Genomic DNA, 14,949 nt, shown 5'->3' on the forward strand with positions numbered 1-14,949 from the left:
AAATAAAATGCATGTGCCAAAGGATTCTGGAAGAAATTGTGTAATTGCTGAGAAATCAGCAAATAAGCACAGGATTCGGGTAGGGCGTCGGGCCCAACGCTCTAAGCAATAATTATACATTGTCCCACATGCGCATATCTGTGTTGGGGATCTTCGGTGTGAACATTTTTCAGCATAGATTTCAAGATTTCACAAAGTTCAGTTAATGTCACTGTACCAGATCTAGATCCTCGATGATATACTGACAATTAAGCCTTGTTTACAGACTCTCATGAAATCAGTGTTTACTGCAACTACTGGAATTTCTCTTTAAATGAAGGAGGTGAAATATTTCTTTACTTCATTTTTTAAATAGTGATATATGACCAAAATATAATTCTAAGGACAATTATGTTGACAGTTTTCACAAAGAAGCCGAAACCTAATAAAAAAAATCAAGAAACCATTTGACTATATTTGTACTAGATTGTCAAATCTCACAAATTTCATACTTAAACCATCCCACCCAATTCCTTATATATCATCTAAAAATCTGTTACTTTCCACTGAAATTCTATTGGGACTATTCTTAAAAACAGTCACTATATAACAGTTAATTAAAGGTCAAGTCCACCCCAGAAAAATGTTGATATTAATCATCTAACAAGCATAATGCTGAAAATTTCATCAAAATCGGATGTACATTTTACAACCGATTTTGATGAAATTTTCAGTGTTATACTTGTTGGAATTTTCTCTTTTTATTGAAATCAACTTTTTGTTAGGGTGGACTTGTCCTTCAACTTTGGCATACATTTGTCCCTGGTAATGGTATAACTAATAATTTGTGCAAGATGTACATCACAAATAGTACCGATATGTGATGATGCTTGCATGCTATACACCACAAATGGAATACCTCTTGCACTTTTTTGCTGAAATTGCACAAGGTTACCATAATGACACCATATGGTTACTTGCAGTTGAAACTGGGACTAAAGAGAAGCTTTGTATTTAATGATACCTTTAATACCATATTTTAATAATTTCTTGGTAACATGATAACAAAACTTTTTAAATGTTTTTTAATATTAATAAATATGCATTTTTGAATGAAGATCATTGGTTAAACTTAGGGTATCCCCTTTTTAACTATTTTTAACAGGACACTTCTCATGTTAGCAAGCAAAATACCAAGCCCTAAAAACTCTTATATCTGATTTAAACTCCTATCCAGCATGTGTTCACACACATCAATACTATAAAGCACATATACTACTATAAAGCACAAACCAAGGAACTAGAATGGCGTAGCTCTATCCTCTACTAGGTGATCAGGATGCGATTCAATAGGGGGCGGATGCATACCGGGAGCCATGCTGCCACGGTAACGCTTACGTTGCAGCTTGACGTAGACACTGGAACGTTTCTTAAATCGTTCTACCTCTTGATCCCATGGATTATCAGTGGGGATGACCCGGTTACACAGCACCACGATGAGTATCATCAGGATTATGATGGCAATACCAATGATTAAGACAACATACCAGTAGGTCTGGAGAGAATAATGTTGGGAAAGATTATAGGTTATCACTCAGCAATACCATTATTGCATTGAACATCCATTATTCTTAGCATTGGTATGATTACATGTACTTTGTTCATTGCCTAAGTAATATATCATTATGAAAGACAAAATTTCTCATGAATAAAATTATTGTTGTTGATGTTCATTTTTAACTTTATTCTCATTTAGAAAATAATATAGGCACCATTCAAGCTAAGTGCTTCACTTGTTTTATTATTTCATCAGTAGGTATATACCTTATGTAATTAAGAATTAGATTGTCATAAAAAAAATAGATGAAAGAAAATTGGCTAGCATAGGTCAGATTTTTTTTTCATTTAGAAATCTGAAATATAAAGTTCACAAAATACATCAGATTCAAGATCGCATCTTTCACATATTTCTTGATTTTTTTATATTATGTTTCATTCTATCTTACAATGAGTTCAAACCCAATACAAATAATCTCTCGATTTACTTCAACTTAACGCAGGCTATCAAACTGAAACGACTGTAATGACAAGCCACAGAAATATCCAGGACTGAAAATGAAAACATATTCTTTGAATTTGTATGTCCATTTGACAAGATTAAATCTGCTATTAAACTTGAGAGAAAGATAAACGAGCTTACCGTCAGCCACTCCCTAATCGCATCTGTCAGTTGTGGTTCATCACTGTAGAAGATCTTTCTGATGATACTAGCTAGAGGACCATCTTCATCAACCTCTCTACAGTTATGAAAACCATCACAATATCCCATGTAATCACCGCATGGTGAACCAGCATCGGTCTTCAATGGTTCAGCCTGGCCTGGAGGTAGACCTAGTCTATATGAACTTAGACATAGATTCGTTCCTGATAAAGATTAGAACAGATAAAAGACACGGTTGGAATCTGAATTGAATGATGAAAATTATTAAATAAAATTTGAATAGCGCAGATATAATATCAATATAGGCATAATTAAGAGCTGTGATGTTACAAACTTTCCAACAATCAAACCCTACTGCATAGAAAGACTAGTAGTCATAAGTTAATGAAAAAAAAAACTGACAATAAACATAAAGGATTTCCATTTTTTACAGTGGAAGTTAATTCTTGAAACAAAAATGGCAGAGACACAATCCACTATATTATTCTATCTTGCCTTTTGAGTGAGGATGGTTTAAAAACATTTTGACCTGTAATCTGTGTACATGAGTTTCATTTGTTGATTTACTCTTCTCTGTGAACTTACCAGTATACACATTGTAAACTCATGCTCCGTAAAACAGATCTTATTTTAAAACAATCATATCAAATGATATTTTTATTACCATGAAATAATACCTGCATGATATAATAAAAAAAAAATAATAGTAACAAATTTGTAATTCATTCCTATCCTTTTTTTTATCAAACTGGGTATGCTTTCTACCAATATTTTTCACTTTTTTATATTTCATTTCCACCTATTTATGTTCCTGATTCCATTATAAGTTTAATATTACAATGAAAGTATGAATATGTGCGCAAAATGACACTGACAAAGAGCCTTACTATCATCTAAGCAGCATAAGTCACATAGCTCAGCCTCATCTGTACACTGGCATTCTCTACGATTCTGAAGAAAACATATAGACCTCGTACATTCCTGTTATAGAAAGCAAGTGTCAGAAATAAAAAGAAAGAGAGAAACATGGTACATTTGACTATTCATGAGATACTGAAACAATTTCTGTTTTGGAATATGTATGAAAACTGTAACTGATCTTAATGAAAACCATATTCCTATTCTTCATTCACACAAATTGTTTTTTAAGTATGCATGTAGATATTTGTCACGAGAAATGCATCTCCTTTTGCAACAATACTCCTTTTTCATGGGGGGGGGGAGAGCAGTAAAAAGGAACATTTTCTATATTATGTTTTATGTTACTTGGAACAATAGTGAAAGCACATTTATGAATTGTTTCAAAACTTACCAACACTTTATCCATAAACTTTCTCTGAGATTTTTTCCCCATCTTAACTATTTAGAATAATGGTTTTAATCACATGAAAATGGGGACATGCTGCTTATACAGTGGTGCTCAGAAGTTAGTGAACCCAACCAGAAAATGAACATATCTAAATCATTCATGTTCTGTCATGTTTCAGATATTTAATTGTGAAGTCAGGTGATGAAAAAATGCCTTGAATAAAGTTTGTGTATCTGGGCTCGCCTAACATTGTGGTGTCCTTGTCTACATTCAACACTCAGCATGAATGAGTGCAATTTTTTGGTGGGGTTCACTCAGTTTCGAGCACAACTGTAAGTAAGACTCTGCATTAGGGACTCTGGCCCAACCCATGAAATCTCATATCACAACCTATCCCCATATGCATTATACACAGTGCCTGGTGATCTCGTGCCGAGTCATAGATACCTGCCAAAAATCTCAGCCATAAATCTCAGGTATCACTGTTTTTTTTTACCTTGGCATGTCTGGACAGAGAATGAATCACTGGTATAAGTGTACCCTACCAACTCCCACTCTAGAGCTCCACCTCCTTCCTCCATCCCTCTCTCCCTCCCTCAGAGATTGGTGCTCACATTGGTGATGCACGTATGGTTCACACAAACCATCAATCTGATTTGACAATTTATGATTTTCCCCCTTGTTCCTGACCTACGTGTACACCATGCAGCTTTGAGCACCAAACTGAATTACTTACCCCATTATGACAGAGTTTTCTTCCATTATCACACTGAGTTAGATCAGCCTCAGGGGTTGGTACAGGGCATATCGAGGAGTCCCCTGGACAGAAAGCTGGTCCATGACATTCATCACTCTGTTCACATTGTTCACTACTTGCCTTGTAAGTACAGGTACTTGAATCACAGCACACTCCCTCAGTCGGGCTATTTCAAAGAAAAAATCAAAACTCATCAGTCAGTCAGTCAATTGTTTCCATCTTACTTACATGGAATGGCTAGGTAGAAGTTAATGTCTTTCATTTAATAATTGATTCGTAGCACAAATAATAATCACTGTTGAAGCAATTTCAAGCAGTAATGACTTACATGTAGCTCATTTTCTCGTAACTTTAAACCCAAATTAAGTTCCTAGTTAAAAAAGTAATCTAACACAGAACGACAAAAATCACCCATCTTATAGATGGTAAAAAAATGTGTTAATTCTTGATGATTCATAATGGCCTAATCTTCCACAGGAGTGTGATTGATCCAATCAATCAAAAATATGAAAAACCAGCAGCCCCATAATTGTTTGTCTTTACCTACATGTACTTATCCCTTTTCAATCATACCAAAAATCTAAAAATAATAAGGCATGCACAAGCTTTTGTCATATTTCTAAGACCTGCTTTGAAAGGAGGGGCATATGATATTCTACTTGATGGTTTCACCGGCTTTCCATTCTAAAGGTTGTACAACTTTGTAATGCTTCACATTACCAACCTGCATTGTGCTTGGTTTGCTAGTCTGCAAGCATTGGGTTGTGTATGATCTGCATTCTGTGGCACACAGCAGCTATGAGTACACTCCTCTTCATACCCACAGTCACACTCTTCTCCTTCCTCAGTGATTCCATTCCCACAGAAAGTGATGTCTGATTGAGCTGTCAAAGGTCAATATGATGATTATGATAAATCTTGAATATTTGAATCCCCTATAGGTCGACTCTAGTGGATGAGGTTTCAATCGGACATACTCCCTTGGGCATGATACATTTACTGTAGGGTCAGTCTTCCAATTGAAAAACAATTCTCCAGGGGACACCTTTTCCCAAAATGGAAACTTCCTCAGTTCCTGAAGGAACTGTCTTAGCTTAGCATATTATCATAATGATATGTGCGCTTCATACAACTTTAACGAAGGACTGTACACTTGTCTAAGAATCTCTGACGAGTTCACAAAAGTTCAGAGAATACATATCTACTTGATCAAATACAATGTGAGACCATTTCAAACTTCAAATCGGATAAAAGTTAACTTACATTTTAACTCAGACAAAGTAGATCGAGTCTTTAACTCAGACATAATTAGAATGGGAAGAGATTAACTTATTCCAGGTTTACTATACTTTCTGAAAAGTTCAAACTGAAACTCACATTTGAAGCAGTTTGTTTTACTGTATCCAAGGAAGACAGTAGATAGAATGTTTGAGATGGTAGTTATACTGCAGGGTGAAAACCTCTGATTGTTGACAAGGTTACCGGCCGATGAGTGTGAGAACATGATGTAGTTACCAAGAGCTCCACCAGGCACACAGGCATCACCAGGGACACCAGGGTCATGCTAAGAAAAAAACAAGAGGAAACACAGTGAATGCACCCAACCATTGGCTCACCTCTTTAATATGAAGTATGAATACCAACAAATATACAAACTTAAAATTTTGCATAAGAACCACCTTCTGGACTACAAAGGATAATCACATTTGCTTCTATTTATCTACCATTTATATAAAACTCAGGTTGCAAACATGTTAGGACGAGGTACCTACATAACATTTACAATTTTCATTCCATAAGGGGTATACTTATGATATGATGTATTTTACATTACTTTTTAATATTCACCTTTTTTTGCATTAATCATAATGTAATGTACATTTTTCATGAATGGCATTGTTGACACCTTAGATCAGTCTCAGACTCTTTATAACTTGATTGTAATGATATCTTTTTTAAATTCTTTACATTAACAAATTCTGAATATACAATCCATGCAAGTTCACATTAGATTAAAATCTTGCATTACTACATCACTTGAAACAATAACAGGTGGGTTATGGATGTATGGTAAGGGTTGTGGTGAGGATCAGAAAAAGGGTAAGGTAATTATACAGGCTGGACTATCATGCAGATTTTCCACTTAAGCAGAATCACCAAAATAAGAGCTGTGATGGATACATACACAGTCAGTGGCGGACCGTGACCCAGAGGAGACAATGGAGGGGCACTGCATTGTTTGTGAACGATGCTGTACCCCTCCAATGCTTTGTCTCCTCCGGGTCACAGTCCACCACTGTACACAGTACGTATGTAGATGTCACAATCAAATGATTTCACTGCTGCCATCACCAAAAAAAAAAAAAATCAGCTTTTCACTGTTGACCCTTCCAATATTTACCAAATTATTCTTACCTGAGAGCCGAAGCTATGTCCGATCTCGTGAGCAAAGGTCAAATGTGAGACAAGAGGAGGGACATTAGACTCATAATTGTTTGTTGTTACTATTCCTGTATTTAGTGTTTGGCCATTAGATGCTTGCTTGTCACAGATACCTCCATTACTCAATCCTGAATGAAAAAGAGTAAAACATATTTAAAGTTTTTGAATGAAGATTATTAGATATTGCTTATCACAGATTTCACTACTGCTTTATCCTGAATGAAGAAATGAAAACATACAAAAGTATTTATTATGTGTAACAAAACAGCAATTTAAAATGCAAGAATTTGTAAACAAATACATTCCATAAATAATCATATTAGAATAGATTATTAAGAATTATGAATGTGAATATGAAAAAAATCAATTGTGTTACCTTTTGTACACCTTTTTAAACAAAAGATAGTAAACATCTCTTTTTCATTTAAACATGTATCATAAGGTGGCTGATATAAAAGGTTATATTAGCTTCAATAACGAGTTCAACATAATAAAAGAAGACATTCTCCAGCTTTGACATCCTTGCTTTTATCCCAATACACCACTAAACTTACTTGAAGATGATGCGATCCAAGCCAAACCAAGCACGCCATTAGCAAAGTCACGATTTGCAAATGTATAGGCAAGGCAGTAGGCATTGAAGTTTCCTGTTGAAGCTAAATCCAGAAATTTTTCAACACCAATGTAGTTGTTGCCAAATAGGTAAGAAGTTCTACCAATATCTTCAGGGGTCCATACCTGAAATAAGATGACAAGTATAGGTAAGACAGATCAATTTATTGTTCATTACATGTATATATCAATTCAAGCACAAATCAAGCATAAAATAAAACACTCCATGCAAAATAATCAAATAGAGTATATGATTTAAATTCTTGAAAAAAAGAATATATGATTTCATAGATCTGGGTCCCATTTCATATTTGAGACTTGTCACATGCACAATCCTCATAACGGCTTTTCTACTAGCCAATCAAACTGAATGGTTTCAGTAGCTTGTTATCAAAACAAGTTTTGTGAAACAGGCCCAAAAAGGTTGAGTCACATGATAGGTATCCCAATCAAACAGAATGGAACCCAAGCTTTCAGACAACTACTCCTCAATTATACTGCAAAGGATAAAAATAATTGATATTGATAATACAATTATATAATATTGACTGGCCTTGCGGGGAACATCAAATATTGCCAGCAAAAGAATCATATTGGCTCGAGTCTTTAGACGAGGGCAATATGGGTCATTTAAGGGCAATATATTTGATGTTCCCCGAAAGAAGAGCTAGTCAATATTTTTATTATCATCCAAATCAGATATCTAGAGCAAAAATCATGATAATGGGGATATTTCTTTTAAAAATAGAGTTCTAGTGTGTCATGTTAATATCGGTCTAGGCTCTGCACTTTACCATTATGACGTACTTGCAAGCGCTCGGATCCAGCGTTGTCTTTATTATGACGTATATTGTTGGTGCGCGGATCTTTATGAAGCGTATCTCTTTATACGCATCCTCAAATGCCCGGATGTGAGACCAGGGAAAATACAAAGGTATATTTTGCGTCGTCTCTGCATGCAAAGTAAATAGGCGCATTGAGACCGAGGAAAATACAAACAATATACATGTACCTACCCTTCCCGATATTCAGTAAATGTAGGGCAATACGGTTTTGTAAATGACCAGCTCAGATGTCTGATATGGGTAATAATTGATAATAATTGATGTAAATGTACAATATTTGTAGGGGCAGTGCCAATAGAGTATTTTGATAGCCAGGAGCAAGACACCCTTAAGATTACATATATGTCATTTTTTCAATTTATTGAATATTAGGAGTAAAAGAGTTATTTGAACAAGATCTCTCTGTTTGTAAGCTTTCTTTCTTTCCTTTTCTTCATCTTCTTGCCTTTTCTCCTTTTAATTCCCATTACTTAAAAAATGAAAGGGGTGATCAACCACCCCCACACACTATAATAGCGCTGCCCCTGCACATACAGTATGTAGGTACAGAAGGTAATTACTTCTTGATATTTCTTGAGATGATTCAAGATATTCAATTCAAAAATTATTTCCAAAGTGAAATCATTAATACATTTCTAAAAGTTACAATATACAATGTAGGTAACAACTCAATAAGCACAGCTTGTGACAAGTTCACCGTGACATATAGACAATAAAGACATAATACATGTACATGATCTGACCAAAGACAAGATTTCAGAAGAAAAAAACATTGACTCATTTCCTCCAGTAGACATTGTTATATCAAAAACCTTTGACTCTCAAAACAACCACACCTGACTTGAAAAAAGTATTACATCCTGATTACTACACTGAAAAGCATGATATTTATGATAAGACATTTAACATTATTTTATGGATCCTGTACACCACATACAATAGGCCTACCATCATTACTATAGCTTACTTTCAAAGGTATTGGAATGACAACTCTTAACAAAGGGAAATTGGGGGCATTACCAGTATTGAGAACTAGCTGCCAGAAACATATGTAGCACGATTATAGATTACCGGTATGACCATCAACAACCAATACACAATGAGCATTGAGGATTTAGGAGTTCTTAAAAAATACCAAACAAATAATTCTTACAAGGGTTGTCATTAAAAGGGACCAGGACAGCTACTGGTCCTTGATTGGCACCAAGACTGACACTGCACTCAGGATTCATGTGAGGCACCCTTCATGGACATGCCTTGAGGACAGATACTGGACCCACAAGAGAAATCTCACAAAGAGTTATGATAGATCAAATTTTATCTGAACCTACATCAAAATTAATCTCAACTGATATATCTTAAGTGTACTAATAAAATCAATCTCAATTTAAATTTTATCTGAAACAATCACAACTCAGAGCAGAGACCCAAGGAGATGCAAGATATATGTTTGCAGTCTTGGAGGATTACAAATGGATCTTATCGAATTGACTGCTACTTGATTGATTAAAAGTAGTTTTTAAAAGTAGTCTTGCTTACCCTTAATCTTTCCACACTGAATGAGATGTTTCGGTAGTCACCAAAGTCTGTGTTACCATAGATAGCATTGGCTGCTTGAACATGCTGACCTATCTGAGTGACAACTGCACTAACAGATCCATGCCTGTGAAAGAAAGACATTAGGGCATAAATAATAAATACACTAAAAGCAGTTTAACCTCTACTTGATAAGTTCAAGGAAAACAAAAACTATGATGCATATTAAATCTGTTTATATTTCCTGTGGCCTCATTTGAATTCACTGTGTACTTGAACTAACAATCAAAACAATAATTAACTGGCATTAGTGGCAGAAATAATGTTCTCAGATGAAACAAAAGGGGTACATTTAATCACAGGTGAAGAAAATAAAAAACCATTATAAATTTCGCATCGCACATAAATCTGAAAGTGATTTTTGGTATAGAATATTACCACATTTCATTGTTTAATTTGCACTTTTATGTGGAGAGGAAGACTGTTTGTGTTGAATTCAAAGAAAGCATACGTAATCTGTTAAAAACAAACAACCAAGTCACTGACTGTTTAGAGTCTCTCTGGTGAATTGGTACATGTAGAAATGATCTAGGACTACAGCCTTTCCTGAAAAGTGTGATTACATTGAAAAGAACTTGAACCGAGAACATTCTAGATATTATAGACCAATGCTAAAACCTTTGTTTGGTGGCAATAATTCTCATTCACCAAATAAAGCATCCTGAATAGCCCTCACCTTTCATAAAATGTATGATCAGCTTGAATGAAGAGAGAACATGTTTGTTCATCTTCATTAATCGTCTGTCTTTTCTTGCGATATGGAACATCATGAACATCAGCTTCAGAGTGCTAAATAAGAAAATTGTATAAAACAGAGTTAATAATAAATTCATGACATGACATATCAATTTGTTGTGTACAAAAAACGCTCCTCTTATAAGGCATAGAAATGGGACGTTTGACGCACAGTCACTAATACGCGCCGCTGTCTTCGCATCGTGCAGGCAGTCTACGTGTATAGTGGCGGGCTGCTACATTGCGGTGCAGGGGTGTTCAACTTACATATCGCGAGCGCACTCAGCTGCGTGTTTTCACTTCTTCTCCTTTCTCTCCTTTTCTTGTCATTTTTCCTCGCATTACTTGTTTTCATAAATTTCCCTGTCACTTTCCTTGTTTTCTCACTCCCTTCAGTTTTGTAACTCTTCTTGATCACTTGCATTCATTGGCACACCCCCCGGTCAAAAATGGTACGGTCCTATCCAACATACACTCAAGTCGTCGCTGTACGAATACACGCGCTGCGTTGCCTAGCTATGCGTGTGTACTGTGTACTATACTGTGTACACACAATGCCATCGGCTGAACCCGCCAAACTATAGTGAACAATTATTGCAAAAGCTTTTGCAAATGTGAAAAGTGACAGAGGTTTTTTTTATCCAATCAAAATCATTCTTAGGTATTCGCAATCTACAGCATTTTCTGCAAAATGTTTTTTTTTTATAGGGTCTATTGTGACGTATATATTTTTTTTACAACAATGTGAAGTCGCACCAAACGTTTCGTTTCTCGCACTTGCCCATTGGCTCATGTACAAATGGATTTCCAAAATCATCAAGAAAGGTTCCAAAAACCTCAAAAGTGACAGAACTTAATTTGACTAAAATTAAATGAAAATCATATCATGTTAAAGGTGAGAATCTGCTCTATTCTATTCTGTTTTGATAGATCACCTTGTTGACGCGTTTGGGAGATATCTTAGCAAATCCCTCAAAAACGGCGTATTTTCTATTATTCTCCATAGGGAAATAATTTAACACGCTACGCACTGCAAAAAAGGAGCGCAAACAAATTGATATGAATACCAAATCCATAGCATATTGATTTGACACAGTGGAATGGTAAGAAAATATGGGCCAGGGAGAGTAGATCTGCATAATATTTGAAAGAAATAATATTATATATTGAAAAAATACTATGTTCACTACTGTATTATAAATCATTAATTCATTGATAGAAACAGATTCCTTAAGTACAGTCTCTTCATGTTTCTATACATAAAGAAAATGAATCCAAATGTCAAATTGAATTACTATTAAGAGGAAGGGAGATTCAAATCATTACAAGATTTATTTTAACATCAAGTGGATAAAGAAAATAATACACCCATGCAATTGACAATGAATCCTAACGAAATATGGTTATAATGGAACCAATACCTCAAACATCATAACAAAATAACAGAATTATCATATTTAACAAGAACAAGAATATAACACTCACTCTCAAGTTCTTGAGTTTTTCATCCATTCTTTTCTTTATTTCTCCTTTTACTCCACAACTGCCCAGACCATCATCTTTTGTCTCTGCTTGGACAACATCTTCATCTTTATATATGACGGAATGAAAGTCAGCACCTTCCAAGTACCGACTTGATGGCTCCACCGAATAATACTCTTGGGATTGAGGAATTTGGATACGCCCTTCAAATTTCCCTTCTCTGACAGTCCCATGACAATACGTATCAATTTCATCTATAAAAAAAATACACATAAATTACATATACAGAATAAGTGATCAATACCATGAAAATATTTGTCTTAATAGACGTAGATCTCTATTCTCATGCCGAACAAAACAAACTTATTGTCAGAACTTTTTCCTTAAATCAGACTATTGCAATCAATTTTTTATAGTAAATGTATGAATGTTTAGAAACCTTTACTCAGTGCCAACAAATATACAGTGTTTTCAATAATCATTTTATTCATTCTTAAGAAATTATCTTGGAAGTATACTCCCAACCATAAACATAATGACAACAGATAAACAATTAATTTGGGGGGAAATACAACTTTGAGGTAATCAATTTTTTTAAATAATGCATTAAAAAAATGTTTGAGATTGAACATGATCACCTACCGACTAATTCACCAATGTACATAGGGGCATCTTGAAATGGCATGGGAATCTCCCCTTGTGATGTCACAACTCTGAACTCCTTTGAAAAAGTGCTGACATCCCTCTTCAACCTTAAATGAAAATCTCTGTAATGAACAAAACAAAACATAAGAAACAAAAAGAGTAATTAAATAAAAAACATAGACCTATAATAGCAATACACTTAACTGGCCTCCTGTATTGTTCCATGCAGGTATATACAAGTCTATTTTCATAATATCTTCAATATTTGATATGTAGAAAGAATAAATCGTCTGTATTGGAAAATGTTTGGAAAAATTTTGTGGCCTCAAAGCGGACTTTGGCCTCAAATGCTTTTTTTTAGGGGGGTTGCTGTTTCTTAATTACTCATGGATTATCTCACAGTATATTTGCGTTGAATACAAAGGTTAATATGAAAGTGTTATATGTCCATTGGACAACTAAAGGCAGAAGTACATTCTGGCACTAAATAAAATGGTAAAACATCTAATAAAATGGGGTGCAAAATACTAGAATATGACAACATGAATGTGTAAATAAACAATTATGGTGATCGCCCAAGTGTTCACATTATGCAAAGCATGCATAGTCAACTTTTACATCACATAGCTTGCCTGGAGTCAATTTTATTCAGTATACCACTACCCACATAAGTCTTCTTAAAAATACAAGAAATAATTTACAAATCTCATACATTTATACATATTCAATAATTTTCCCAAACTCAATCTCAAAATTCATCAAATAACATTATGGAAGTTCTAATAACCTTTTCCATCATCTGGTTTCAACTAAGAAAATATACAAAGTGATCCTTACCAGACACATTATAAAACACAAACTTGAATGAATTACCTTCCATGTGCGTTGAATTTAATTTCCACTCTTTGCTGAATGTCTGTTGATCTAGCCACTCTCCTATGTTGTATATTGACATGTGCAGTATCATAATTCAAGCCCTCATAATGAAGGATGTGCTCATTCAACTTGACAGCTATAAATAATAAACACAAAATTTATTATGCGCCATCTATCTAGTAAACTATTGAGCAATTTTAAACCAATAATTGCAATTTTATTAAAGATCTCATTAAAAATTATCATTCACAGGCCATTAAAGGACAATTTCACCCCAAAAAAGTTATTTGAATAAAACAAGAAAAATCCAACAAGCATTTACACTGAAAAATTCATCAAAATTGGATGTAAAATAAGAAAGTTATGACATTTGTAGATTTCACAAAATAGTTATATGCACATCCTGATCGGTAAGCAAAATAATGAGGAGACTGATGAAGTCCCTCACTCACTTTTTTTGTAGTAAATATGAAATATTAATTATTCTTATTTTCCCCTCTTTGTCCAGTGAAACAAAGTTTAATTCCTCACTGATGTTGTGTAATTACATTTTATGGTTCAGTCAAGTTCAAAAATTGAAATATTTTATAATTCACACAATGAAAAACAAAAGAAATACATCTGGTGAGGGACATCATTCATTCTCTTATTTGCATGTGACTAAATTGTGCATATAACTACTTTGTGAAAAAATAAGTGTAACTGAATTTCTTACTAAATTTCTTATTCTCATCCAATTTTGAGGAAACATTAGATGCTTGTCTGATTTTTCTTTATGGATTTAAATCAACATTTTTCTGAGGTGGACTTGATAGTTTATGCAAATTGGTCATGGTTTAATCCACCTCAAACACAGTTCAACATTTGAGTTGCATTATTGAAACAGTGAAGATCATTAAATTCACAAAAATATAGATCTATTGAAATTATGAAAATGAATTAAAACAGCACATTTATACAGGTTGATGTAGGCTTTTTTTTCTTATTGCCATAGGCTAGATGATATTTAAACCATTTATACTTTATTCCTAGAGACTTCTTATGACAATTTGTGAAAACTAACAACCACCACTTACGCTATAAATGGGAAGTATCAAGTTAGTATTCAAAAACTCTGTTTTATAATCAGCTAGCAATATACAAACATGTACATTATAATTTATATACATACCTTCTGCTACCGAAATCATGATGAATAGCATCCATGTTGTTGATTGGAAGAGTCTCCGTCTCAGCATGATCTTAGCATCCATATTGGTAATTACAAACAATTGAACATCTAAAAATATGGTATTATGATTTTGCAGGACAAAACAGTTTACTAGCTACACCGAAGCCATCATGGTAAATTACATTCGAAGGGATATACATGTACTGTCCAACGGAACAAGCAAGCAGTGCGTGAAAGTGTATACGCCCTGGTAGTACAATGGTATAGTGGTTTGTTCAT

At 34.4% G+C, this 14,949-nt stretch overlaps 1 protein-coding gene across 1 annotated transcript; it reads right to left on the bottom strand.

Moving 5' to 3' along the window:
• Nucleotides 1-414: 414 nt before the first annotated feature.
• Nucleotides 415-14,800, bottom strand: LOC121410629 (disintegrin and metalloproteinase domain-containing protein 10-like). Its single transcript, XM_041602846.1, has 14 exons — nt 14,671-14,800; nt 13,497-13,635; nt 12,621-12,745; nt 11,982-12,232; nt 10,438-10,550; nt 9,705-9,828; nt 7,263-7,446; nt 6,682-6,836; nt 5,644-5,830; nt 4,991-5,150; nt 4,246-4,432; nt 3,088-3,181; nt 2,180-2,403; nt 415-1,534 (listed from the first exon to the last, which is right to left on the bottom strand). Exons 1-14 carry the CDS (start codon nt 14,750-14,752, stop codon nt 1,280-1,282), a joined length of 2,280 nt encoding a protein of 759 aa, XP_041458780.1. The 5' UTR covers nt 14,753-14,800; the 3' UTR covers nt 415-1,279.
• Between the last annotated feature and the right edge of the window lie 149 nt (nt 14,801-14,949).

Source organism: Lytechinus variegatus, chromosome 3, assembly GCF_018143015.1.
Source record: "Lytechinus variegatus isolate NC3 chromosome 3, Lvar_3.0, whole genome shotgun sequence".
Classification (NCBI taxonomy): domain Eukaryota; kingdom Metazoa; phylum Echinodermata; class Echinoidea; order Temnopleuroida; family Toxopneustidae; genus Lytechinus; species Lytechinus variegatus.

Coding starts and splice junctions, on each gene's coding strand:
- LOC121410629 (XM_041602846.1), bottom strand. CDS start 14,752: ATGGATGCTAAGATCATGCTGAGACGGAGACTCTTCCAATCAACAACA. Junction 13,636..14,670: donor CATGATTTCGGTAGCAGAAG/GTATGTATATAA, acceptor TATTATTTATAG/CTGTCAAGTTGAATGAGCAC. Junction 1,535..2,179: donor CGATTAGGGAGTGGCTGACG/GTAAGCTCGTTT, acceptor TATTCTCTCCAG/ACCTACTGGTATGTTGTCTT.